Source organism: Sphaerodactylus townsendi, linkage group LG01 (assembly GCF_021028975.2).
Source record: "Sphaerodactylus townsendi isolate TG3544 linkage group LG01, MPM_Stown_v2.3, whole genome shotgun sequence".
Classification (NCBI taxonomy): domain Eukaryota; kingdom Metazoa; phylum Chordata; class Lepidosauria; order Squamata; family Sphaerodactylidae; genus Sphaerodactylus; species Sphaerodactylus townsendi.
In genome coordinates, this window is record NC_059425.1 from 146,304,274 (window position 1) to 146,331,484 (window position 27,211).

Sequence of the window (27,211 nt, forward strand, 5' to 3'; positions counted from 1 at the left end):
AGCAGGGCTTGCCCTCATTGGCAATCTCCACATGGACATTGCCAGTGGGGTGGACCAGCTCACTCTGTTCTCTCCACATTGAGATTGAGTATGGGGCCAGCCCCACATCTGACCTCCATGCAGGAGCAGAGCAAGCAGAGCTCGCCCTGTTCACAGTCTCTTTGTAGAGACTGCAAACAGGGTGAGCCAGCTCACCCACCCCCCTCTCCATGTGGAAGTTGAGTGTGGTACTGCCCCACCTCGACATGGAGGAGGGAGCAGCAGGGGCCCATTCAAGCGTGGCTGGCCCCAGGCTTGGATCCAGACTTGAAGCTCCAGGCTTAGAGCTGGATCCAAGCCTGGCTCCAACCATGCTCGGCCTGAAGCTGGTTGCTCTGGAGCATCTATCTTTATACTACTGGCTCTGCCTTCCACCTCCACTTCTAGTCAGGTGGAGCTTAGTGGTGGGGGAGCCATCAATTTAAAGCTAGAGGAATTGAGAGCAGCCATTTTCAGTTTGAGCTTGACAGAGGCTAGGCTTGAATCTAGCTTTAAGCTGCAGATTGCACGTTAGAGCTGGGTCTAGGCCTGGCATTAGCCTGGCGCAAATGTGCCTTTGCTGCTGCCATCTTAATGTGGAGATCAGGTGTAGCATACCTCCATGTGGAGATGGGACTGGGGTTAGTCCAGTTGGCCCTGACCGGGGTGCAGTTGGGTGGGTGGGGTGTGGCCAGAAATTGTGCCCCCCCCAGAAGTGATGTCTGAATTTCAAGACTCCCCCTACGATACTAGATTGGTTTTTATCTTTTTTCCTGTGAAATCTTTTTTCCTGTGAAAATAATTGTGGTATCTTAGGTTCTCTTTGAGGGAAAAATCAATAACATGCTGAAAGTGTGTTAACAGAGGACAGACAGAATGAGAAGTCCTTCTGGTAGTTGGTTCATGTAATCAGCTGGGAGATTTTGTAATGGTTAACGTGCTGTTCAAAGGTTACTGAATTTTAATATTATTTTCTTGCAACATCCTCAGTTGCTTGGCTTTATTTTTTCCCCGTTTAATGTTTTTGTTTGCTTTTTGCTTACTACTTTTACTTAGGTAACCTGTTGCCACCAGAGCGTAAGAATCTTCTGTCTTTTAAATCATCCAACTGTTCACGTTTTTCTGGTTTGACCTTGTTCTTAAGCAATTTTCAGCTTTCCTATTACACAGGAAAAAAAGGATGAATATAATGAAACACCAAACAGAGAGGCTGTTGCTTGATTTTCATAGGTCCTTACTGTGCTCCCTTTGATTAAGGGAGAATATTTCCTGCCAGCTGGCAAAAGGTACATGAATTAGAGTTGTGTTATTAAGGGAAAGAATAACATCTCATAATTTGCCTTGCTGCCAATATTTATATTTTTCCTTGTAGCTTCAGCTGAAATGTCAAAAGCTGTATTCTGCTGGGACAAACATACTTAGTAACCAAATATTCATCTTAAATAGGCCAAGCCAGACTCTTCACACAATATTTTACATCCCTGTTTGATTTTATTTTTAGTGATGGAAAAAAATATGATAAAGGATGCAGAGAGATTTTTGACCCATTAGTGGGATTGTGGCATATGTACGTTCTGTCCCTCTTGGGTGTTAATTTCCCTCACTAATTTTTAGTGAGAAATGGTAGAGAAGGGAGGTGGGTATGTACTTTTCTTGACAGTGTGGGTAGTAATTTGTTACCCAGTTTCACAGTAGAACATATTTTTAAGAGAATCTCCACCAGCTGCTAAGAGTGTAACAGCACACAAATATCTTTAAAATGGCGATAGGGAAAATAACTCTGCTTGGCAATGCTTTGAGGAAATGGCTCACTTAGTAATGCGAGAGGCAGACTGGGAGGGGATCTTTTAGACTATGTATACAGGGAAATATAGCATGGAGCGTTCCACAGAGTAACACAAGGAGTCCAAATTGAGTTTAAAATGTTTATATAAATTTGGTTTCAAACACACATACTGGAAGATATGGAGGCACATACACACAAGTTCCTAGAGATATAAAAAGGTGAGAAAAATAGGTTTGGATGATAGAAAGGGAATTGGGAAGGCAGCAGGGTGATACATTACCTAATGGTTCCAATGCAGCAGATGAAGTAGAAGGCAGGGACTCTATGCCAGCACAGAGATTCAGTAGAAGGACGATATCGTGTCTCACACCAACTTGAGCAAGGGAGGTTCAAGTTAGAAATGAGCAATGAGCTTAGGGTGAGCAGGGCTTTTATAGGGTGGATCGCTAGTTTGGCGGGAAAGGAGACCCTTTGCATTAGGTTTCGTTTCCTACAGCTGTGCTGGCTTGCAGGGGCTGAGCTAATCAATAGCTCTATCTATTGTCCTAAACCCAGGGGTTGGTAGCCAATTGTTTCCTTGATTACATTAGCAACACCTTGAATAGGTGGTCAGAAGAGCTAGTCTCTGGCTATTGTAATTTAGCTGAGGCAGCAAGATTAAATCAGGGATGGGAGCACTTAGGAGCTTCTAGGAACAGCTGAAGGGAAGGAAGGTTGCAGCATCTCAATTCAAGGGATATTTCACATTTGCAACTCCATTGACTGTAGCTCTGGCTTGGGTGTGGACATCAAGGAGCAAATGAAGAGTTTTATTTCCTACTGGCTGTTTGTTATTCTTTGGGGTTGCTGTTAGCCCATTTTATCCTGCGCTACACCATATATATTTGTTAGCCTTAATATCACTCAGCAATATATATCTCACATATACTTTGTATTTATAAATATCCCGGGTTGGATGCGTGATTTAAAATGTGGGGTGGAAGGGGTACATAACAAATTACATTATCAGACTAGGACCAAGGAGATCCAGACTCAAATATCTACTCAGTCATTAAGTTCACTGGATGATTTTGGGCCAGACACTCTCTTTCTCAGTCTAATCTACAGCATAGGGCATAGAGTAAAATAACAATCATGTATGCCATTCTGAGTTCCTTGAAGAAGGGATAGAAAAAAATGTTCTTAGTGTCATGATGGTGCCACATAAGCAGTGGTAGGATTCAGCAAGTTCGCACCACTTTGGCAGAACCGGTTGTTAAAATGGTGCTTGTAAACAACCAGTTGTTAAATTATCTGATTCCCACCACCGGAACTGATTGGTAAATTATTTGAATCCCACCAGTGCACATAAGCAATAAGATTTTACAAAGATGGTAGTTACACAGGTTGAGCACACCACTTCCTGAGCTTATGCTGTCAATTTTTGCTTAAGAATTAAATGGGGGGGGGGGGCAAAATGCACAGTCAGTGTTGAAAGTGAAAACGAAGGACTTCCATAGAATTTGTTCTCTACCCCTATTTCATACCAGAATTCCATAGAATTCCATAGAATTTGTTCTCTACTCCCCTATTTCATACCAGAAGATTTCAGCTCATCACTTTTGGTGTAGCTGTAGCTTGTAAGTTAAAAAAAAAGTTTAAATAAATATTTGAAAACATCCAGGATTTTGAATTTAGTCACATATTACAGTAGCTTAGATATTGAGTGCTAAGGCACTATGATGTGTAAGGTTGAGATCCTATGCACATGTACTTGGGAGTAAGCACCCATGAAATTAGTAGGATGCACTTCCTAGTAAAACTGACAGAATCATACTCTAGTAGTACAGGATGTAAACTAAGAAAATCCCTATTCAAATATTTCAGGAGAGGTATTGACAGATTCTTGGATGTATGGTTGAATGGGTTTAGAGTAGCTTCCTCAGATCTGCTCTGAGGAGGTCAAGCAGTTTCTTTTGGATGTACCTGAGTAAAAAAGCATGGATCTAGGGTAGTGCCAAGACCAGCTGAAGGTTCCCAGGAAATCAAGAATGCAGCTTCCTTGACCTTGGACTGCCAATAGTACAGGAGTTGATAGTGCAGTTCAGGATTTGTCTTTTGTTAGACGCTGCAGTGTAGACTGGGTTCCTACAGCAAATTGGGGGAAACAACAAATACCCTGAAGCTGGGATTTGCTGAGCGGAACAAGATGGAATGATCATCTGTGAGACACACTCAGGCTTCATAAACTATCCACAATTTGATTTTGCATTATGTATGAGATGAGCCACAATCTCTCTCCTACCCTTCATCAATAATACCAGCCTGTTTTACAAGATTGTTGCAAGGAGTAATGAGGTAAATTATGTAAAACACTTTGAGAACTCTATAGTGGTATATAAATTCTAAGTACTTATCATGGAAGTAATGAGTGGTGGGATTCAGCAGGTTCGGGCCACTTCAGAAGAACTGGTTGTTAAAATGGTGCTTGTAAACAACCAGGTTAAATTATTTGAATCCCACCACCGGAACCGGTTGTTAAATTATTTGAATCCCACCGCTGGGGTAACCTATTCTAAATTGTAATTTAAAAATTCCTCCAGGATGAAATAGTTGCCCAACATTTTGAAATATTTACCAAGAATAAACATTATTTCGAAATATTCTTTTTAAAAAAAATCCTTCTGGATGTCACTGTCTTTTCCCAGATCTTTAAGAAGCTATTTCATTCTCTTTTCCAAAGTGATTTCATTTTGAAGGCTATCAGACCCAAAAGACAAGCCAACTTACAACCTGATAATCAACTAGCTTCTATTATGTTTATAGGGTTCAATATAACAGAGTCTGTTTATTTCATTTCCATTACTCCTTGATTTGGCAACAGCCTAATTAATTTGTCAAAGAGACATTTACACAATGTATGGCAAGATTGTAAAGTTTTTTCTTTCTAAATGTATGCAGGCAAGACTTGGAAATGTGTGAAGCTGAACTGACTATCTTGGGAGTCACTGCAAAGAGAAGTATGCCCACCAATGCTTGGTCAACTTTCAGGTGGCAAGAAACAGGATCAATATTCATAGGTGGCTTACCATATCATTATGCAACAAAGCAGGTATTATTGCTTATTATATTATTCTATGTCTTATGCAGAGCACACATTCTGGGATTCTCATCTCAAATTACACAAAAATATCAGCATTTATTTTTGTTTCATCTTGTTTCCCTCCTTTCCGCACATGATGGTTGAGATGGAAGAAATTTGCTTCATCTTCTATATATATATAAAGCAAACTGTGAGTTTGTTCCTGATGGTCTAGCACAGGAACTGCTGGGCCAATTCCTCTGAAAATCCCCAGCCACTGTAGTCAGCCAGGCGAGCGTGTTTTTAGATGTTCACATACTTGAAATTTCACAAAATGTCCTATTGTTAACAACCTTGCCTAGATCTCGCTGAGTGAGGGCCATGGCAATAGTTGGCAGTGGATCGACTTAAAAGTATATTGAAGGATATAACTGAGAAAGGAGGAGATTAATTAAAACTTGTTTAGAAGCAAAATGGGCGGCGGGGGGGGAGAGAAAAGCCTAGGAGGGCAGATTCATATGAGTAAGACAACCAAGTCCTATTGAATGCCAAACTTTTGCTTCATCCCTGCTTATAACACTGACATTTTCTGTGCCCAAGAATGTAAATTCTGTTGATCAGTTTCCCGATGTGTGGAGAGCACAAGTATTATCTATTCATCTCACAGCAAGGTTAAAATATCTGACTGTATTTTAATGGGGCTTGATGACGAAAGGAGCTGTGAAGAGAAATAATTTGTAGCTTGGCTTGGAAAGTGAACACCCTCTTTTATGAGTTCCCTTGCATTTCATCTTTCTTCCTCCTGCTGCCCAGAAAATGACTCCTGCCGTGTCAGGTTTCCTAGTTCTTAAAGAATCTTGGCATGTTTAGTTTTATTACAAAGTTTAATTAAGCCAAGGAGCTTTCTTAGGCACAGAGAAGGAAGATGAAATAACGACAGTTGACATCTCCAGTGCTGTAATAATAATAAGCCCAGAAATATAAATTACTGCAGCAATTACAGCAGCACAAATAACACTATTAATGCAATCAACTGTTAGTGTGAGTATTTGACAACAACCTTTAATCTTCCTTCAAGTGCACCTATTTTACATTCCCTGCACCAGAATACAACCTAATCAAGAAATTAATGATACTTTACTTAGCGTGGAGGTAATTGCACTGGAACTTTGGAGCTGGGAAATAAGGCATTATTTATTTTAAGTTATTATTCGCAATAACATTTCCCTGGGTTCAGTTTGATTTGCCCATGTAGCTCAGTGTTTTAATATGGTCCTCAGATCTCTTGGTAAGTCCATGTGTGCTTTAGAAATATTGTTAAAGTACTTGAGAATGTGGCAAAATGGGTGAAATAAAATGGAGTCAGCTTTGAACATTGCAGTTTTTGCATGGAAACTTCTGAAATAATGCACTGCTTTCAGGGATGGAAATTGCTTCCCAGGTGGGTTTCAAGGAGATTCTCGGGCTGTGCAAGGCCATGGCCATCTCACCATGAGATCCTAATCTGACATGATCCCCAAGACTAAAGGCCACAAGTAATTACTAAATGATATGTTTTAGGGGGGGGGGGTGTAGCACAGTACAGCTTCTTGCTTCTGCATGGAAATGTTCTAGATGGTTTGTAAAAGGTCTGGTTTTTAATCATTGGCATTATTTATTTACAGAATTAATATTCTACCTTTCTGCCCTCATCAGGATTCCCAAAGAGGCTTCCCGGCAGCATGCAGTGGCTTAAAATGCCAAAAAGCCTCCATGCTACCAGGAAGCCTCTTTTTGGTGGAATGAGTCAGCTGTCCTGAAAGGGCTGAGAGGGAGCCAACCAAATTTGGCTCCTCCTCCAGCCATGTCCCTGGGTCACCCCCGCTGTGGTGGGGACACAGGAACACTGATGTAGCATCCTGCACTGCGCCCCACCACTCGGGAGGGCGGCAGTGGCCACAGTGGATTCACCCAGTGGTGGGATTCAGCAGGTTCGCACCACTTTGGCAGAACCGGTTGTTAAAATGATGCTTGTAAACAACCAGTTGTTAAATTATTTGAATGCCACCACTGGATTCCCCCCTCTGCTGAAGTGACGAGCTAATCCAATAGTGCGGTCGTGCACCGCTTCCACTGGTGGATTTGCTCCTCCTCTGGAAGTGGCCATAAATCTTCATCCACTTCGGGGGAAAAAGAAAAGAAGATGGCAGGCAAGTCTCTTTGAAGAGTTCTAGAATCTGAGAAGGCCTTCTTTCTAACAGGGAAGGGCCTTAGAAAATGGCCACTGAAGTCAGGTTGGTTTGCAAGGAAATAGGCTGTCTTTCAGATATGCTTGTTTGAAGCTAACTAAAGTTTTAAAGGTCAAAGTACAAAGGGAAACAAAATCAAAGTGGAGAGTAGGTGTGTAGTGTGTATGTATATACACACACACACATATACACATACATGAAGAGAAACAAAATTATATATAATTATATTATATATAATTTTGTTCCCTCCCTTTTTCTCTGAGTTTTAAAGGTCAACATCAGCACCTTGAATTGTGCCCAAAACCAAACTAGGGCCCCGTGCAGATGGGCCAAGACTGGAGTGATGTGGTGACTACAACTCGCTCCATTCATCATCCTGGCTACAACATTCTGCACCAGTTGATGTTTCCAAACACTTTTCAAGGCCCACATACAATAATTGGTACTATATACTACAAGATCTACAGTGGTGAAATGAAGAATACCGGATACTTAGAGCCCAAGAAGTGGGTGGTGAGAGCATTTCACCCAACTATTTTTGGCCCATATTTCCTCTTAAGTTTTGTGGTAATGTTTGAAGTCACAGCAAGCTGAATTTCCCCCTTCCAGATCATGAACATATAATACAGTTTAGATTCCTTGAAGAGTTAACTCTAGCCTCTTATAAAGAGAATCAATTTTTTAAAGATATAATACAGCTTAGTTCCAAAGACACTAATGGCAACAGCATTCATAGTTCAAACTGCTTGCTAGTTATTTTCCCCAAATTTAACTTCAAAGTAATCTAATAACATTTTGGTACACTATCTACCACACTGTGCAATTTTTAAAGGTCCATGAACTTTCTTTGCCCACAGTTCACAAGAATTATTCCTCTACCATCTGTCTTTTCCATCTGCCATTTCCATAGATCCCTGTATCTCTTCTTTAGAAATGCTTCTAAAGAAGAGATACAGGACTTCCACAGTTCATCCCTCTTCCCAAGGCAATGGCATGTGGTCTTAAGCCCAGCCCAACAATTCTCCCTTCCATGGAAGTTGGGCAATGACTATTCTGTTTCTGGTGACTTTATTTCCTGAGCAATTGCAGTGTTCAGAGTCACCATCTCATTTAAGGAAGAGATTCCACTGTCACGAGTGTTAAACTATGGATTATATACAGTCCATATTTTATGCCAGCGGAAGGGGACAGTTGTTCTTGGCAGAAGGGAAGGGGTGATTCTCCTACTCGCACAGCAGGTCCCTACATCATCCCCACTGTTGGTCCTCGTGGTTTCCTGCCCCCAGCAGCAGTATTTCTGTGAGGATAGTGCAGTGTTGGGGAAGAATAAAAATCCCATACCATGTACTGGGCTCAGTATCCAGATCTTTGGAATCAATACAATACAGATAATCCAGGGCTATTATTTAGTTGCTGAATTACATTCCTTATCTACATACCAAAAACCAATTTCCTGAATTGAAAAAATATTTTATGCTTCTTTATATTACCTGGCTGAAATAAAGACTTTTTAAAAAATGTGCATAACTTCATGTAAACAAGGCTAGTTTTTGTTTATACAAATGAAGTTTATACATTTAATTTAATTATTAAATCCCACCTTGTGAATAGCTAACTGTACCTCATACATCATTAATGGTTAATTTGATTTCTCAGAAGTTTATGAAGTGTTAAAGCATAAAAGTGGCAAAACAGCACCAACCAATTGTTTACTCTCACAGCCTTGCCTCTAGTTTATTCTTTTTTCAGGTCTGTGCTACAAAAAATGAAAGGAAAATGGGAGGATAGGGAATAGATTTCTGAAACATTTGCATTAATCGTTCTGAATTATTGACCTTTGCCTATATAATTAGATATTTTTAATATCAGGAAGGAGAAAATACTAACTTTAAATTATAAGAACATTTTTCTCTAGAGAGCCTCTAATTTAATGGGTATTAATCATGACAGACTTTTGCTGGATTCTTGCATAACTATGGCTCATTCCGCACATGCAGGATAATGCTCTTTCAAACTGCTTTCAGTGCTCTTTGAAGCTGTGCGGAATGGCAAAATCCACTTTCAAACAGTTGTGATAGTGGTTTGAAAACGCATTATTTTGCGTGTGCGGAAGGGGCCTATGACTCCAGTGACTGTCATGAAAGTGACTTTGCTTATCAGTTTCTTGCCTTTTCAAGTCTTTGGTTCAGGCTTTTGGGCCTAGTAAAAGTTGCAGCAAAATTAAGTCAACAAGGGTCAGCTGAACTCCATCAAAAATGAGAGGCACATGTCCTTCAAGCTCTCCACTTTCCCAGCCAACATTACCTCTCTTTGCAGGATTTCATTTCAGTTTGTTTGCTCTTAGCCAATTTACCACAGTAGCCAGCCAGCAATTTAGAATATCTATCTCATCACCAGGAGATTTGAATAAGAATATATAGAGCTATGTATCATTTGAATCAGGCCCCAAAGCTATGAATGATTTGTCCTAAGGGTTTTACATAGAAATTGAAATGTATGGGAGATAGAATTGTCCCTTGTTGAACTCCACAGGTTAGGTCCCACAATGGTGGTAACTGGCTACAGAGAGATGATGTTTCCTTGGAAACCACACCTACAGCTACCTCTCAGTTATCAGCCTCTGAATTTTTAAAAAAGCAACCAGTTTTGAGGAGTTGATTAGTTAGAGAGTCAGTCATGAAACGTCTTTCTTTCTAATCCTGGGAGCAGTTTTGCACAAGGACTAGATTGTAGTGAGAGTTCTCAAACGAATAGCTTGTGAGGCGGAAATATTTTGAAGAATGTGGCAGCCATAGATGTAGCCATGTTCAAGTAGTAACCAAAAATGTTGCCGCATCACTGAGGGCTTTTCTGCACAATAGACTTATTCTTGATTTTATTGGCAGATGATACACATCAAAATCAGTTCGGATGCAGTTTTTCTGCATGTCTGCCCTCCTTTTGCACAGCTGTAAAATCATATAAAAGTCTGCTTCTAGAAGGGAAAAATGCATGCAGAAATCATGGAATAAATTGAAGCAGTGTGGAACGAGAAGCAATGAAAAATATTATAAGGAAAAGTCCCTTCCCTTAGTCTTTCTGTACTGTCTTTCTGCAGGAGGCAGCAAACAAAATGAAAAACAAAGAGGCTTCTGTGTTGCCTGGCATGTTATGGGATAATACAGTTCCCAAACCATAAGGTGAGGCATTAGAGATGAGGGTGAGAAGCTTAGAAACATCCCCTTGCCGCCGTGCCCTGCCACCATCCTGCGGCAGCCACAAAGTGACCCCCCCGCCGGCCCCGTCCTGCCCACCCATCTGCCAAGCAGAGAAATGGCTCCAGCCTCCAGGGCGCTGGGCGGAGAAGCGCGCAACTAACGGCGCTGCCCACAAGGCCAAAGGGAAGGGGGGGAGACGTTGGGCTAAGGCCGCCAAAAGCAGCGGAGTCAAGAGTGAGTCGGGGAGCGTGGTGACACAACCCAACCCAATCCCCGAGCAGGGTGCATGATTACTCCTTCCCCAAATGCCCGCTGCCTACCTATCCTTTCCCAAAAACACTTGGTTGCCTTAACTTGCTTACAGGCACGATTCAGGAACCAGCCCAAAAATTGCCACGACGGTCTGAGCGCCAAACAAACGCACCTCTAGTGCAGGTCACGTGCAGACCCACTCGTCTGCTCCTGTGCCGCTGTATGACTGCTGCCTTCCCTCGTTTTAAATCTCGCTGCTTCACTCGCGGGGCTTGTAGTCAGCTGTTGTGGGGAGGGGGCGAGTCGGAAAGATGGCGCTCCATTGGAATGGGCAGCCCTCCCTGGGACGGTATGCCACTGCGGGGGAGGGGGGCAGTAGCGTTTCCCACGGTACCCTTGGGGAATGCTCATGGAACCTTAGGGTACCGCAGTACCCCTGGTTGAAAATCACTGTTCCAGGGAATAACTCTGGCTTTGTAAAACTTAAGTGATTCTGCAGGATCATTTGAATATCAACCTATTGTTCTTCATCTCCTTCGCTTTATCATGGAATATTGCCCTTTATCATTTGAAAATCTTGGGTTGGAGACTTTGTGATGTTTTGTTAATGGAATTTTTACGGCTTCACAACGTTGTAATCCCCAGCAGGCATAGTTCCTGAGCTACCAGGAATGGCAGTCAGGAAGTTTGGGCATCATAGATTCCATAGATCCAGAACTGGAATCTTCTCACTAGAAAAGACCAGTCTGATATTCTTCCTGCTTTACATATATTTAGTTTTCACACTTATTCTTCCCTCCACACTTCAATCTTTTCAATCCACAGGAACAGGTCAGATTAGAGAGCGCAAGTGGTGATATGCAAAATTCCCTGAGAAGAGACCTACAATGTATTTTGCCAGTTGCAGTCATTTTGGCTTTCCTGTCAGTGAGTTTTTTGAGAAGAGGGGGATAATTATTTTACCCTTGTTATCATATGTGAAAGACTTGGATTCGTTTACATAGAGCTGCGAACTCAGGACAGGGAGTTCCCTGGAGATTCAGGGAGGGGGGGAGCCTAGGGAAGGTGATGTTGGGGGAGGGAAGGGATCTCAGGAGAGCATAATGCCATAGACTCCACCCTCCAAAGCAGCTATTTTCTCTAGGTGAACTGATCTCTGTGGTTTGGAGATTAGTTGTAATTCTGGGAGATCTCCAGGTACCACCTGGAAGTTGCCATTACTGTTTCCAGAGAGTATTGGTACCAGAAAGTGCCTATAACCTGCTGGTAGAGACCATGTTTAATAATGTAATAACCCTGCAGCGCATATGTGTGTGTGAATGTGTGTGTCCTACAGAATAGGTATATATCCTGTTCTGGTATATCTCCTGCAGAGCAAGAGATTACTTTTTAAAATATCACATTCCCTCCCCCCCCCTTTGTTTTCCTTAGCATTGTGTCCTTTATTGCAACAATAAATCTGTGTGGATCACAGCTTAGTCTGAGACATATGAAAACCCTGGCAGTTCTGAAAGGTGTTGTTAATTATCAGTGAAGAAAGCAAATCCAACGTGTTGGAGAGCGTAAAAGCCATTGCTAACCAATGGGTGAATGTACACAAAGACACAGAACAGCTAGTTAGCTTGCATTGGGGAACATCTTAGTCTGGATTTAAACTGTTTGCTGTACTCAGGTAAAATAAAATAGAATGGGATTTGGCAAAAACAAAACAAAATCAAGAACATTCGACAAACTGCTCACAGTTGGAGTAGGTAAGGAAAAACAGGAGTAACTTCCTAAAGGAAACTAATTTCCTTGACCTACTCACATACTACTTGATCTACCCACTGGAGCCCACCACTGCTGACTGAGTTCAGGAAATACACAGCTCTTGAAATCTACTGTGTGAGGGCACACATCACATTGAGAACACCTTCCAAAGCAGCCATTTTCTCTGGAGGAACTGATCCCTGTCATCTGGAGAGCAGTTGTAATTCTGTAATTGAAACCTTTAGCCCTCACTTGGAATTTGGCAACCCTATAGTAGCTCAGCAGGCTACCAAGATTCCTGACTACAAACGCAACGGTTTTGAGCATTGTTGTTGTAGCTTGAAAAAAAAGTAGCACAAAGGAGTGCCAGCCAGCATTTGTTCTCCCACATTTTGTAAAGTGACTTCTTTGACTGATGCTGCTTCCAAGGACTACCAAGGAGTTTCATCCTCAACCACACAGCCGATGATCAATAGACCTGGGAAACTTCCCTTTTCATATTTCTCATGGCATTCCCTAGGTATCTATATCTATGTGCTGTAAATATGCACTACTCCTGCCAATCTAGGTAGAGTCTAGGCTTGGAGATTTGGGTGCAACAAATACTAGATTTGGCCTGAATCTGGGTGAATTAGAGCCAAAATCGGCCAAATATGTCCTGCCCAAATATGAATGAATCCAAATGCAAGGTATTTGAGCTTTTTTGGGGGTATTTTTGGTGTTTTTTCATGTTTTAGCCTGCAGGGGTGCATTTTTAAAGCTAGCAGCACCACAATTACTGGGTACCATCCGCAGACTGTTCTGATGATACCACCCGAGTTTGGTGAAGTTTGGTCCAGGGGAGCCAAAGTTATGGACCCCAAAGGGGGTGCCCCCATCTCCCATTGTTTCCAATGGGAGCTAACAGGAGATGGGGAATACCCCTATGAGGGTCCATAACTTTGCCCCCTCCCCACACCAAACTTCCCCAAACTTGGATGGTATCATCAGGACAAGGTGGCTCCAGGAGGCCTCCTGGTAATAGCATCCAGGCTTGGTGAACTTTGCTTCTGGGAGTGGGGGGTGGGTGGGTTGAGAGAGTTCTGAGAGAACTCACAGGCTTCACATGCAGGAGCAGGGAAACAAAATAAGCCTTTTAGGGACCCATAAAATTGAACCCCCAGAAGCAAAACCTGGATGCTATTACCAAGAGGGCCTCCTGGAGCCACCTTGAAAGTCTGGTGCCTCTATCTTCAAAAATGTGCAGCCTGCTTACACACTCAGAAATTTCTCATTGGCTACAATGGAACCAAGGCACTGCTGAGCAGAAAATCTTGGACAATTTCCTGGGGTGCCTGTCAGGGGTCCATTTTTAAAGCTAGTGACACCAAAATTTCAGTGTATCATCTGGAAACTGTTCTGACGATACCACCCAAGTTTGGTGAAGTTCGGTGCAGGGGGGGGGCAAAGTTATGGACCCTCAAAAGGGAAGCCCGCATCTCCTATTATCTCTCATTGGAAACAGTGGGGGCATCATCTTATTTTTATGAAGGACAAAACTGAACCCTTGGGTAGAAACAACTGTCTACAATAGTATATCTTGATGAGTTAATCAAATGAAAGGAGAATCTTAGTAATTCAAAAATGTGCCCATCTCTGTTCAGCTTCATTTCTTTCTACCAGTATTTATTTTACTGATTAATGTGACTTTCAGAAATGGAAGATACCAGTTATGGAATATTTTTTCAACAGGTTACTCACTCTACATTTAAAAGTATCCAGCTGAATAGTAAACAGCTGTGATTGACTTTCACCTTTGACAGAACAGTATACTTTTGAATTGTATCTAAACTGCTGCAATTCTGACTATTAGAATCACAGCCTATATATTTGGGACTGTGGTACCCATTATGTTTCATACTGTTATGTGCTTGCTATACAGATGGACATTCAGAGACATTGTGGCACACTGGTTTAGAGTGGTGTACTCTGGAGAACTGGTTTTGATTCCTCACTCCTCTGTCTGGACTATTTATGCCTCAACATTCATTAGTGAGATAAAAGAGGACATTTCAAAATTACCTGGACATGTTAGTCAATTTAACTTTTAAAATTAAATATGCACATATATAAATGAGGGAAAATCAAGATTTTGAAGTTACATGTCTTGTTGATCAGCCCCATATTACTATTATACAATAGAGGTGACATCCCAGGGTGAACTCCTAAGAGAAAAGTCCTGAGTGATAAACCTAGTAATTAACTAGTGGTAGGAAGTGCCTTCAAGTCACAACTGACTGATGACCCTATAGTGGTAGCAAGATGACAGATGGATGAGATTGTTTTCCAATGCTTGTGCCTGTGTAGCAGGTAGTTCTTGATAGAAGAACTGAAATTACCCAGTTCTTTAGCAGAGAGAAAGCAGCAAAGTTATATAAAAAGAAGTTTAATAAAGTTATAAATATAAAAACTCAGGCTAAAAAATATATTTACAAAAAGAGGATGACAAAATAGTCATGTGCTACAAAGCACTGGCAAGCAGACAAGCTTACACAGATAAGCAAACAAGGAAAAATACCTCAACACAGCACAGTGTACAAGGACAACACAGCATAAGGACAAGAAGCAAAAGGTAGAAGAAAAACAGAGGAAAGATAAGGAGCATGGAAAAGCTACACCATAATGTGCAGCATTGAAGGTCACCCTCAATTAACCAATTAGCTGCCCAGCTGCCCTGTTAGCATACAGCAACCAAATGGTGCAACTATCTTGCTCCTGCAATTACTTATACAAGTGATGTGAAATATTCTAACATTTCTTTGGTAGTATCCATCCAACTGCTAATCAAGGCCGACCTTGCTTAGCTTTTGAAATCTGATGAAATTGGGATAGCCTGGGACATTCAGGACAGGGCAGCTATTAGCTGGGCAGATCTAAGTTCAGATTTCTACATACCGTATATACTCATGTATAAGTCAAATTTTTCAGCACATTTTTAATGCTGAAAAAGCTCCCCTCGACGTATATGCGGGCCATTAAAAAAGTTTGTGTTTTTACTTTGCCGGCCAGCAGGGGGCGCAGTTTTTATGCTAGCGACACCAAAATTTCAGGGTACCCTCAGAAGACACTCCTGATGATACCAGCCACGTTTGGTGACATTTGGTTCAGGGGGTCCAAAGTTATGGGCCCCCAAAGGAGGTGCCCCCATTCCCCATTGTTTTCAATGGGAGCTATTAGTAGATGGGGCTACTATTTTGAGGGTCCCTCTGAACCAAACTTCACCAAACCTGGCTGGTCTCATCAGGAGAGTCTCTTTATGATACCAGCCAGGTTTGGTGAAGTTTGGATCAGGGGATCCAAAGTTATTGATCCCCAAAGGGGGTGCCCCATCCCCCATTGTTTACAATGGAAGCTAATAGTAGATTTTCCATTTCTGATAATATCCCTCTTAAAATCTAAGTTGGGTTACATTTGGACATACAGATGATGATGATGAGGAATCCAGTTTTGAAGGATTTTAACTCTTGTGTTTTAGCCGCTTTGTTGTTGATTACCGAGCTTTAAGGTTTTTGTACTTTTAAAGTTATCGCTGAGACCTTATATTGCTTTTGTTGACTCCTTTTCCACTTCTCCTTACAGAGCCAGTTTACTGTTTTTCTTTTTGAAATAAATATTCAAAAACATTTAACCTACTGATGCCTCAATTGATGTAATTTTATTGGTATCTATTTTTATTTTTGAAATTTACCAGCAGCTGCTGCATTTCCCACCCTCGACATTATACAGTGGAATTCCGAATCATCTTCAAGGTGTGGGTTTTGACCTTTAAGGCCTTACGCGGCCTGGGAACCTCCTCGGTGACAGGGCTCCGGAGAGACCTGCGACATTACCCCATATGCCCCCCATGCAACCCCATATGCTGCCCCATTACTCCAAGTGGTCAGCAGAGGGCAGCATTTGCTGGTGGTTCCTGGCCTCCTCTCAGTGCGATGTGGTTGGAGCCCTCCACAAGGGCCACAGGACCTTTACTTGCCCCCCTGGTCTCCCCTGCAGCCTGCTGTGGAACACTCTTCCTCCAGTTGGGTCCGGGACCCCGCGGGACCTTGGTGAGTTCCCTCGCAGAGGCCATGTAAGACTGAGTTGTTCCGGGCTGGCCTTTGGAGTGTCCAGTCATGCTGAGTGGTTTCCCATGCTTTGTATATGCTTTATACCTCTTTTACTCATCTGAATTTTGGTTATCTATGTTACCCTCCTAGAGAGGAGTCTGGCCTCTCCTTCTTCTTTTTGGGGAGATTTTAATGAATCAGGCTATAGGACGCCTGTCATTGATGTGTCAAACGCTGTCTTAATAGTTTTTAATGGATTTTAGTTATATACTGATTGTTGTGTGGTCACTATTGTGAACCTTATTTAATTGTATATATATTAATGTTGTGCACCGCCCAGAGCCCCTTGGGGATGGGGCGGTTTATAAATCGAAAAAATAAAATAAATAAATACGCGAGTCAATAAGTTTTCCCAGCTTTTTGTGGTAAAATTAGGTGCCTCGACTTATACGCGGGTCGACTTATACACGAGTTTATACGGTAGTTCTTCTACAGATTTCTTCTAGTTGTGGAGTAGGTGACACTGGGCCAACTGTGTATGTATGTATGTGTGTGTGTTTCTCTATGGCATACTGTAATAGAAGGATATATGGTTTCACTAAGATACAAACATGTAATGAACAGATTAATGATTGATAGAAATATAATAAATTGTACATTCCTGGAGAAATCAAGCTTCTGTGCTGACAGAGAGATTACTTTGGATTTATTTCAAGGGCGATACAAAGGAAATTAATAAATAATATATATTATATAAAGGCAAAACGTAATGGGGATGACTCATTTCTTAAAGAGCTGTGCAAGTATGTGAGTGGAGGGAGTAGGTAGCTCATATGCCTGTGCAGCTTTTTAAAAACTGAGTCATCACCAATAAAAGTTTTCTGTCTGAGACTCACTTGCCCCAAGGAAACAGAATTGGCAGGAGGGGAGGGAGGGGAGAGAGGCAAGTGACTGCAGCACCAGCAGAAGTACTGCCTGTGATCAGGAACAGCCTTACAAGCAGTGGCAGCGGTGGGGACTCCCCAGAAAACAGTAGCCAAGTCTGACCCCATTTGCCTGCCTTCTTCCCTCCCCCATCAGAGAGTCAGATTGGGGGCAACAGTGCCAAGGAGAAGGTGCCTCGACCAATGCCTGCATGTGCTGGGGAAAGGAGAGCCAGAGAAATGAAGAGGAGGGGGCAGGGCCCACCAAACGGGGTCCAACAAGCACTGGTGTTGTTTTCTAGAGCCCATTGTACTTTTTCACACAATGGGATTTATTGCTAGTTTTATATAAATCAATGTTGTAATCCATGTTAAAATGTATACATAATGAAGATGTTAGGACTATTTTTTGCTCAGTGGAAATGACCATGGCAAGCAGATCGGGCATAAGCATGTGAAAGTAGGAGATCTTACAAAGAACTCAAAATATTTCTGGGGCTTTCCTCTTTTTTTGTTCCATAAGAGTTGACAAATGCATTGTATTAAACCGGAACATAATTGACAGCTAATGGCACATTTTATGGCTAGTTATGGAGCATACAATGCAGAAGAGATCAAATCAAATGCAATCAGAATCTGTGCATCATGGGCTATAAAGTGGATTGGTTAACCAAATAGAGCAAGATTGTAAAATATAAATGCATCTAATCAGATGGTTGTAAATGCCAACTTTTTATCGACCATCAAATCCATGGTAAAATTAACTGATGTGAATCCTGTTGTTCTCTGGTTTCTATGGCAAAACTCTCCCCGGGATCTGAAAACAAAATAATGTGTCCAGCATTTTCTAGGTAACGTTTTGTCACAAGTAGATAGAATTATTTAGACCCTTCATTTTAAAAAATGGCCTTTAGACAGCAGAAAAACTGGAGTCCCTGGTGCTAAACATCTTTCAGTAAACCCAAGCTTGTCACTTGCTTCTCCTAAACATGCTGTGTGCTACCTGTATTTAACTTGTATAGGGACATCTACTGAGTGCTTTTGGAACCCATTCTAACAGGTTAAAATAGGGAGGAAGTCAAACGGCTGCAGCTTTCAGATCCCAAGCTTGAGGGAAAAAAGCTGCTGAGTCCCCTGCTGACCAGAAATCATTCTGATTGCCACTGTCCAAATGTAATCTTTTCAGTACGGGGTTTTATTGCAGCATTTTACTCAACAGGATATTAATTGCTTCATACTTTACAAATGCACTGGCTCTTGGGTGTTTGGGCTAGGCACCTAACACCATCTGAATGTTCTTTTCCAAAGTAAAATGCACAAGAGTGACTTTAAAAGGTGAGTTAACCCTCACAGCCCTGGTATTACATGGAAGCTAATTTTTAAAACTGAAGACGTCAGTGCCTAGCCAGTAAATTTTCCAAGAAATATTGTTCTGAATTAATGTTATGAGAGTTCAAGACATGCAGTAAATGGGATCTTGGATGTGGATGGTGGAGGTCAAAGTTCAGTCTATGAAAGGTCGCTGGGAAGATAAAATGAAGTAGATAGTTCTGTATATGGTCTTTAAGCTCTTTGGAGGAAAAGTGAGATACAAATGTGATTTAAAAATACTCCCAACTGTAATTTTTAAAAGCCCTCTGTAGACAGTACATTCCTGAGAACAAGGAGCTTGCCACCTGCACATACTGGAAGTGCATGATTCCTGAGATGCATGACTGCCATGAACAAGGCAGCATGTGGATTTCCTGTGCACATGCTTCTTCCATGCATTGCTGTTGTCTTCTTATAGTACTGCCCAATTAATTTGATACATGCATCATCAAAATTTTATCTCTTGTAGTTAAATGTGTTTCTTTTCATATTATTTGCTAGTGGCTATGGCCATTTCTGCTTAAAATAATCCTGCAAGCAATGTCATGATCATTGTCTTTTGTCTTAGAATGTGAGCAGATGGAGGTCCCAGAGTCCTTTAAAAATGTAAAGTAAACAAATTTCAGTGACTTCTGTTTTCAAAAAGTAATTACTTTACTATCTTGCCTTTCCTCCAACTGGATCAGTACGGCCTACATTTTTCACATTCTCCATCTGTCCCTGTGGAACGTGAAGTTGGTTCAACTTTAAGAGATTGGCAGGCCCAAATGCATCAGATGACCTTTACAGTGAGAGGAGTTTTGAGCCTGAGACCCCTTCCACACAGCAAATGTTCAAGTTCACATGCATTCTGTGCAGGCAGCAATTGGAGCCCACGGAAACAATCTGGGTTGCTGTCGCGCCTTCACACAGAGATGTAGCTACACAGGCATGCATAAGTGAACCTTCACAGCCGTGCCGATGTCCCACAATACGACCAGCTACACCTGCATGACTACGCAGATGCAAGCCACAAATTTTTTAAAAAGGAAAAGGGAGGCAAATAAAGTGCCTCCTGCCTGGTCATTTGCTTATGATAAGCTGCAACCCAGGATTTTGAAAAGGATCGCTTGTTTAGTGATTTTTTTTTAAAAAAAATGGGGGAAATAACATGAGGCAGACTCGTTTTGGGGTGGAATCTGTGCGAAGTCCCCCCCCCCAATTGGTTATTTATCATCCTACACCTGTGTTTATTGGCCCATGCGGAAGGGGCCTGAGTCTCCCGCACACCAATTGGAGTGTTCTCACTCACTCACTCTCTCACATACATACTCATACATCAGTTACTCTCACAAAGTCCTAGATTAAAGTTACACTTTTGCAGTCAATTTGGTATTTTTGTGCTTAAAGCAAAGTATCGAAAGCAGAACAAATTGAGCTGACACATTATTCTCAGTGTGCCCATTTCATTTTGTGCTGTTCAAGGAGGGGGAGGGGAACTCAATATTGATCTTTTTCTGGTAATTATAATTAAATATACTGGCAACCCCATCTTAAATATTTCTGTCAGTATGACTGCTTCTGATCCAAGCTTATTATCATGTTTATGGTTATGCCCAGGTATAGCTTTTGCTGTGTTAATAAGGTCCTGCATGAAATCTCTGAAGAACTGCCCATAGTTTAATTTTCCATGCATCTCCCACAGGAGCTTGGCAAATGTAGACACTGTTGAAACCAGTGAAAGGGGAGTTGATTAAAGAAATTGAGAGCCCATTCCTATAACTTAAGGAAGTGCCACATTTCCCTGATTTGTTATTTTGTGCAACAATCCACCCCCTATTTCAGACTCCTTATTTTTTTCCTGATTAAAAAGTCTGGATTCAATCTTTACTGTGAAAGGTCACAATGTACCCAATATCATTTCCAGAATAAGATTCTGGGGTAACTATTTACTAAGGTTTCAGTATTCCCCTTTATTACTATATGATGTGAGTTTCCTCCTGTCAGGATAGAAATGAAAGATGGTGAAGAAGACATTTTCCTGCATTTGTCTATTGGTGACCCAGTTGAGCAGGCAAGCTCATTCCCATCCAACTTGTACAAGCCACATTGTAAAAATCCATAGGGCTAGGTGTAAAGAAGCTGTATACACATTCTACATGTATGCTGGGAAGAATGTTGGCAAATATCTGCTGTGGGGATATTTTTGTAATGTTTTCTTAAAACTCAATTAGGAAAAAAAGATTCTAGTTTTGATATAAGTGCAGCAAACAGCATGCTGGCAAGACTGTGGAAACCTAATCAGGTTCCAAAATCCATTCTAGTAGATACTTGTTATATCCAAAGTATTGGATGGTTAAATACAAGTCCATATATGATATTTATATAGCTACACCTCCATGTTTTGGTAAGGATGAGCATATGCCCTCAGTTCTGCTCCATTATTATTTGCTGGTTCTGTTACGCCCTGGATTTTACGTTGGCAGTCTTCTGGTGAGAAAGGAGAATTTTGGAAAGTTGACAATGGATTTTGCACAAGAAAAATATTGATTTGTTTGAGATTTGTACATAAATAGAAAAAAAGAACAAATAATTTGCTTCCCTGGAAGAAATGCATTTTATTTATATGTGTAGCTTTTCCCAAAGCAGGACAGTGTTTGCATGCCGTCTAAAAATAAGATTTTAAAAAGATATCTTATATTCTAATAGGAGTCAGCCAAACATTTGGTACTTACATCTGGTGACTGAAGCTGTGAATGCACAAGACAGATCTTTTTACAAACCTAAAAACAGTCCCAATTTTGCAGAAAAATACAAAACCCTAAAAAAGACATTGGGGAGTTTTGAAAAGCTAAAATGATCAAAACAACTGCCTGTAGCTTAAAACAACAGATGTCCTTAGTGGCAGTTGCTAACCAGTTACAACCTTATAAACTTTAGTTTCTGTCAGGAAAAGCAGGGGGAGGAGGCAAAGCCTTTTCCAAGTCTATTTTACTCTCTGAAGGAGGATATTAGGACTGGTCTGACTAGGATTGCAAGCTCCAGGTTGGGAAATTCCTGGAGATGTTGCGATTTTGTCTGATGAAAGCTGATTTCAGGGAGGGAAAAGGCCTCAGCAGGGTATTATGTCTTCAAAGCAGCATTTTCTGGGAGGGGGGGAGCTCTCTATTAACTGGGGTTCAGTTGTAATTCTGGGGGAATCTCCAGCTCCCACCTGAGGGTTGGCAATTCTAGGTCTTGTAGCAACCTCTGGATGACTTGATGATGCCTGACTTTAATGATCCACCTAGATCTGACTGCTTCCTGCTGTTTCATAGCAGCCAAATTTGAAAAAAACAATGTTGTGTAGCAGTTAGAGCTTCATAGCAGGGCTTGCAAGATCCAGGTTCAATTCCCCAACTTGCTATAAAAGTTCACTGGATGACTTTACACCAGTCACATACTTTCAGCTTAACCCACCTCACAGTGTTGTTATGCAGATAAAAAGGAGAAGAGCAGACTAATGTGAGTTGCTTTAGTTCCCACAATGGAGAAAGACTAGGTTTCCTAAGTAGAGGCTGCCGGGGGCAGCGGGGTGGAGAGAAGATGGAAAAACAGAGGGTTAGATAAAGATAGGTTGGCTACTGGGTAAAAAGGAGACAGGGTTGCCAACTGCAGCTTGAGAAATTCTTGGAGCAAAAGAGGAAAGAAGGGGTATTGCACTAATGGGGCCGGATGGGGCACAACGGCCCAGGCGCACTGCGGGGTGTGTTCCGGGGTGTGTTCCGGGGTGGAGTGGGGGCTCACTCCTGACAGAAAGAAAGAGAAAGTGACAGGCATGGAGGAGAAAGACAGTAAGAAAAGGGGTGGCAAAAGGGAGAAAGACTAAGATACTGACCTGAAGAGGGGGAGTGGGAAGGAAACTAAGGTGGGCAAATGTGATAGCTGCTCATGCAAGTTTCTTGGAGGTCCTCTTGGAGGTCCTCACTAATAGCAAAGTCAGCCAAATATGGGGATACTTAAATCCAGAACAGCTGAACAGGAAAGACAGATCTTTATACAAACCTGAACGATGAAATCTTTAAAAAAAATACATTAGGGATTTTTTAAAAAAACCCAAATGATAAATGGAACACCTGTAGCTTTAAACAATGGTTTCCCTTAGTGGTCATTGCTAGGCAACCATAGATTGCAGACTTAGTTTCCTCAGTAAAAGGCAGGAGGAAAGGGACCAGGTCCCTTTCCAGGCTTATTTTAGCCTTTGAAGGAGGACTCTTTTGGGTCAGCCTGTCTAGGTTGTCAGCTCCAGGTTGTGAAATTCCTAGAGATTTTGTAATAGTGTCTGATGAGAACAGCCTTCAGGGAAGGTAGAAGCTTCAGCATGATATAATCCATTATCCCACCCTCCAGAGTAGCTATGTTCTCTAAGGCCGTTTCCGCACAGGCCAAAAACGGCAGCCTGGGGACGGTAAAAACGCTGCCCCCAGGCCGCCGTTCGCACAGGTGGTGCTGCTGAAACGCAGCAGCGCCGACCTGGCTCCCCTTCCCCTCCCTCAGGGCGGCGTCAGGCCGTCCTCAAAAACACCCCTTTAAAGGGGTGTTTTTGAGAAAACAGCATGTTCCCTGCGGCGCGGTGCGAACGGCACCGCCGGGAACACGCTGTTTCCCCCTTCCCTCTCTTACTTGCCTTGTCCCCGTCATCGCCCTGCTGTCTTCCTAAGCCCCGCCCACGCTGTCCTCCGACCCCTGGAGGTCGGAGGGCAGCGTGGGCGGGGCTTAGGAAGACAGCAGGGCGACGGCGGTTGACAAGGCAAGTAAGAGAGGGACAGGGAAGAGGCGGCTCCATGCGGAGCTGCCTCTCCTGCACCGGCCTCTGCTGGGGCCGCTCGCACGCTTGCGTGCGAACGGCCTCCACCCCCATGCCAGCAGAATTCTTGCCGGCGTGAGGGCGCCCGGAGGCCTGTGCGGAAAGGGCCTAAGAGGACAGATCTTTGTCATCTGGAGTTCAGGTGTCATTCCCCTTGGGCTTGCTGCAATTTCTGAGAGATTTGATACCTTTCATGACACAACTAGGCCTGGCTGCTTGCTACTGTTCAACAGAACCGCAAGTTTGAATTCTCATCTTGCTATGAATGCTCACTGGGTGATTTTGGGCCAGTCACATCCTTTCAGCCTAATTTACTTCACAGGGTTGTTGTGTGGATAAAACAGAGGAGAAGAGAATAATGTAAGTTGTTTTGGTCTCCACTGTGGAAAAAGGTGGGCTATAAATGAAGTAAATAATAAATATAGCTGAAAATTTTATTTGTTTATTTATTTTTATTATTAATTTATATATTTCCCCTCCCCCTCTGTGAGGGCTCTGTGAGGGAGATAAAAGAAAGTTGGTAAATGGCTGAGAAGAAGAGAATGAGGAACAGAAAGAGGAGAAGTTGTGGGGTTGGCAGGGGGAGGAAAATGGAAATAGTGGACTGGGGAGGATGGTATAAAGGAAAATGAGGAGTCACCCACATGTCGTTGAGTATGATGCAGGTGAGCCTGGCCCAGTGCCACAGTAGCTGCTTTGGAGGGTTGACTTAATGGCATTTGGAAGGTGGACTTCTGCTTCCCCTCACCAAAGCTCACTGCCCAAGGCTCCACCCCCAACTCATCAGGAATGTCTCAACCTGGAACTGGAAACACTAAGGAAAGAAAGAAATAAAAAAGGGAGAGTCTCTGAGGGTTTTCAGGAAGGAGAAAGAAAAAATAATGGGGGAGATCTAAATGAGATACTCCTTTCAAATCCTTGTAGGTTCCCACTTCTCCAATGCTATTCCCATTTGTCCTGAGAAAGCAGTTTTTCAGGTAAGATTGTGATACAATAGCTTTATTTATCCTGAAATAATAAAACTCTCCTGCATCAAAATATTTAAATGTTTTGATACTTTGCTTGTAAACAAAATTACAAAAAAAAAATAAATTAAAAAAATCTGCGCTCAGGATTTATTTTTGCTTATATCCATGCTACACTTTGGAAAACTTTCAGACACCTTGTCAAAAAAATTTAAAATTACCCAGTTGTTACCCTTTAACTTATTTTATCTACCCTAATTATGTGAATGCAGCTGATAGAACTGTTAAGACAGAAAAGAATTGGCTTTACTTGATCTTGAGAGGTGCCCTAAAGTGCAGTTTTAAAGGATTTATTCTACACTTTAAAAGCCTTCAGCATCATTGTTCTCACAGCATGATGTTAATAAGCCTGTCATTTACATATGCAGCTACAGGCACTTTTAGATACATTGCAGTTCCCGAAATACCAAGATGTGACTGTACCCAGGAATAGATTTTACCAATGCTGTCCAGTAATCTTTTCTTCTGGAAACAAGCTTTCCAATAGGGGAAATGGTGCTGAATGGTTTTCATGCTTGAATTCACATTCTTACAAATGGTAACGACTTCGTTTGTTTAGGTGAAGCACTGGGATTATGTCAGGGTAGGAAACAATAGGAGATAGGGGCAACCCCTGTGGAAGCCCATAGATTTTGACCTCCTGAACCAAACCTGACCAAACTTGGGTGCTCTTATCAGAAGAGTGTCCTAAAGTCATAGGCTACAATGTCCTAAAGCCATAGGCTACCCATAGGCTACAATGGAGCCCTGTCAATTCAAACAGGAAAATCCATGTGTTGGGGGGGAAGTTAATCCCCCCCCCCACCATAGACTTACACAGGGCTTGCCGTTCTGCTCCAATTGCATAGTGCTGGAGATTTTGAGTGGGGTTTTGGTGGGGATATTTTTCCAGGTAGGGGCACCAAATTTGCCACACAGCTGATGATGATTCTCTTCAAAGGAACCACACAATGTCCCTTTGTTTCAATAGATTAGTTTCCCTGTACTTGCCACATTGAAAATTTTCATTTGATTTGTCATCATATCAAAATGATCAGGGACAATGATGGGGAAAGCAATGTGACAAGTCACATAAACAAAATATTTGTAATCCAATTTTGAACAATTGTTCAATGGTACCATTTGCAATCTCTGAACAAATTGTCTGAACAAATTGTCCAAATGGAAGACTGTTCAAACTTTCCTGCTTACTATGGTTCTAATCTACAGTATTTTGTATTTTGAGGAAAGCCCTGTGGATTCCTGCTTATTAGAATAAAGAGAAACAATAGCTCATGTCATATTTCCAAGATTAAATAATATATTGCTTTCTAAATACCAGTATCAAGGGAAAGAGTCACCTCTCCTTTATTTAAATGTATAAATTCTGATTCTTTCTGCTTAGGCTTCAGTGACTTATACATATTAAAGGCAGTTCATTAGGCTGCGATGACCTTTTGATTTGGGCAGCATAATTCTTCAGTCTCTGCTTGGATCACTGCAGGTATTATGGTATTTATGTGAGACTAGCAGGATAGGAGTATTTTACTCAGCTTGCTTCTAAGAACAATGAGGAATTAGCTGTTATAGCTATTAGCCAATAGGAGACTGTGGCAGAGTCAGGAGTGTGTGTAAGCTCTTTAGGAGTTAGCATGCAATGTCAGGTGCCAACAGTAGCTTTTGTTATTTAATTTCCCTCAAAGTAATGTAATATGCATGGTGCTGAAGGCAACAGCAGATGTTAACCCGCTGATAACCTAGAAAATCAAGAAACTTAATTCATAACCACTGAAAATGGGCAGTGTTTGTAAGTGTGGTTAAGGAAACAAGATAGACGAATTAAAAGGCAGGAAGACTTCTGCTGAAGATGATACAGTTCCAACAAACCTTGTTTCCATCTAATATTTTTGATTGACCTGAATAACACTTCTTTGGATTTCCTCCACTTAAGATTTGGCCAACTGAGTGCCACATTACATGATAGCTAATGTGTGTAAATTAGTTGTCACCAACCAAGAGCTTTTATATTCCCTCTGTCATGATACTTTTCAACTGAGTCAGTTCATATTTTTCGCTACAATCAGCAATCACTGGATGATTTAGTAACATGTATTTATGTGGAAACAAGTCCTTAAATATCTTAGAACCAAACTATGATAGCAAATGATAACATTTTCTATTGCCATGTTTTGTTTTTAATACCCCAGTTGAAACAACAGGTTTGGGGGAGGGGTTTCATGGCTACGAAATGTGTAACACTAACGTTAAAAGTTTTAAAAGGTATAAGCAATTCATTGCTTCTCTGTATAAATATAAATGAATTTCTTTTAAAAAATCATTTTGGGGGGGGTTGCAGGAAAAACAAGAAGGGGGAAAAGGAAGGGGGAAACATAGAAGGGGGGAAAGAAAATGATGATCCAGCCACCCTATTCTACTTAACAACAATGGCTTGTTCTACATAAACAACATAGGCTACAAATAACTAACTTCTTGTCCATACTCTGCTGTCAATCTTATCCCTAACATTATTTATTAAACCTCAAGCCCAGCTAGGTTCCTCTTTTTTTTAACTTTTTCTAATATATCAACTTATAATTTGAGGCAATTTGAAACAAAGATTTTAAAAATTCTTATCCTCCTAACCTAGTTTCCCATAGTCACAGTCAAAGATTTTTTAAACATAAATTATCCTCCCTTATCTCCCTTCTTTTA

General features: G+C 41.6%; 1 protein-coding gene across 1 annotated transcript in view; it reads left to right on the top strand.

Moving 5' to 3' along the window:
• Nucleotides 1-4,775: 4,775 nt before the first annotated feature.
• The window catches only part of LOC125432636 (protein eyes shut homolog), a 300,627-nt gene continuing 278,191 nt past the window's right edge, over nt 4,776-27,211 (top strand). Inside the window, exon 1 of the mRNA XM_048496405.1 lies at nt 4,776-4,895. Coding sequence (XP_048352362.1) covers nt 4,806-4,895 — 90 coding nt within the window. The 5' untranslated portion in view covers nt 4,776-4,805. The remainder of the gene's footprint in view (nt 4,896-27,211) is intronic.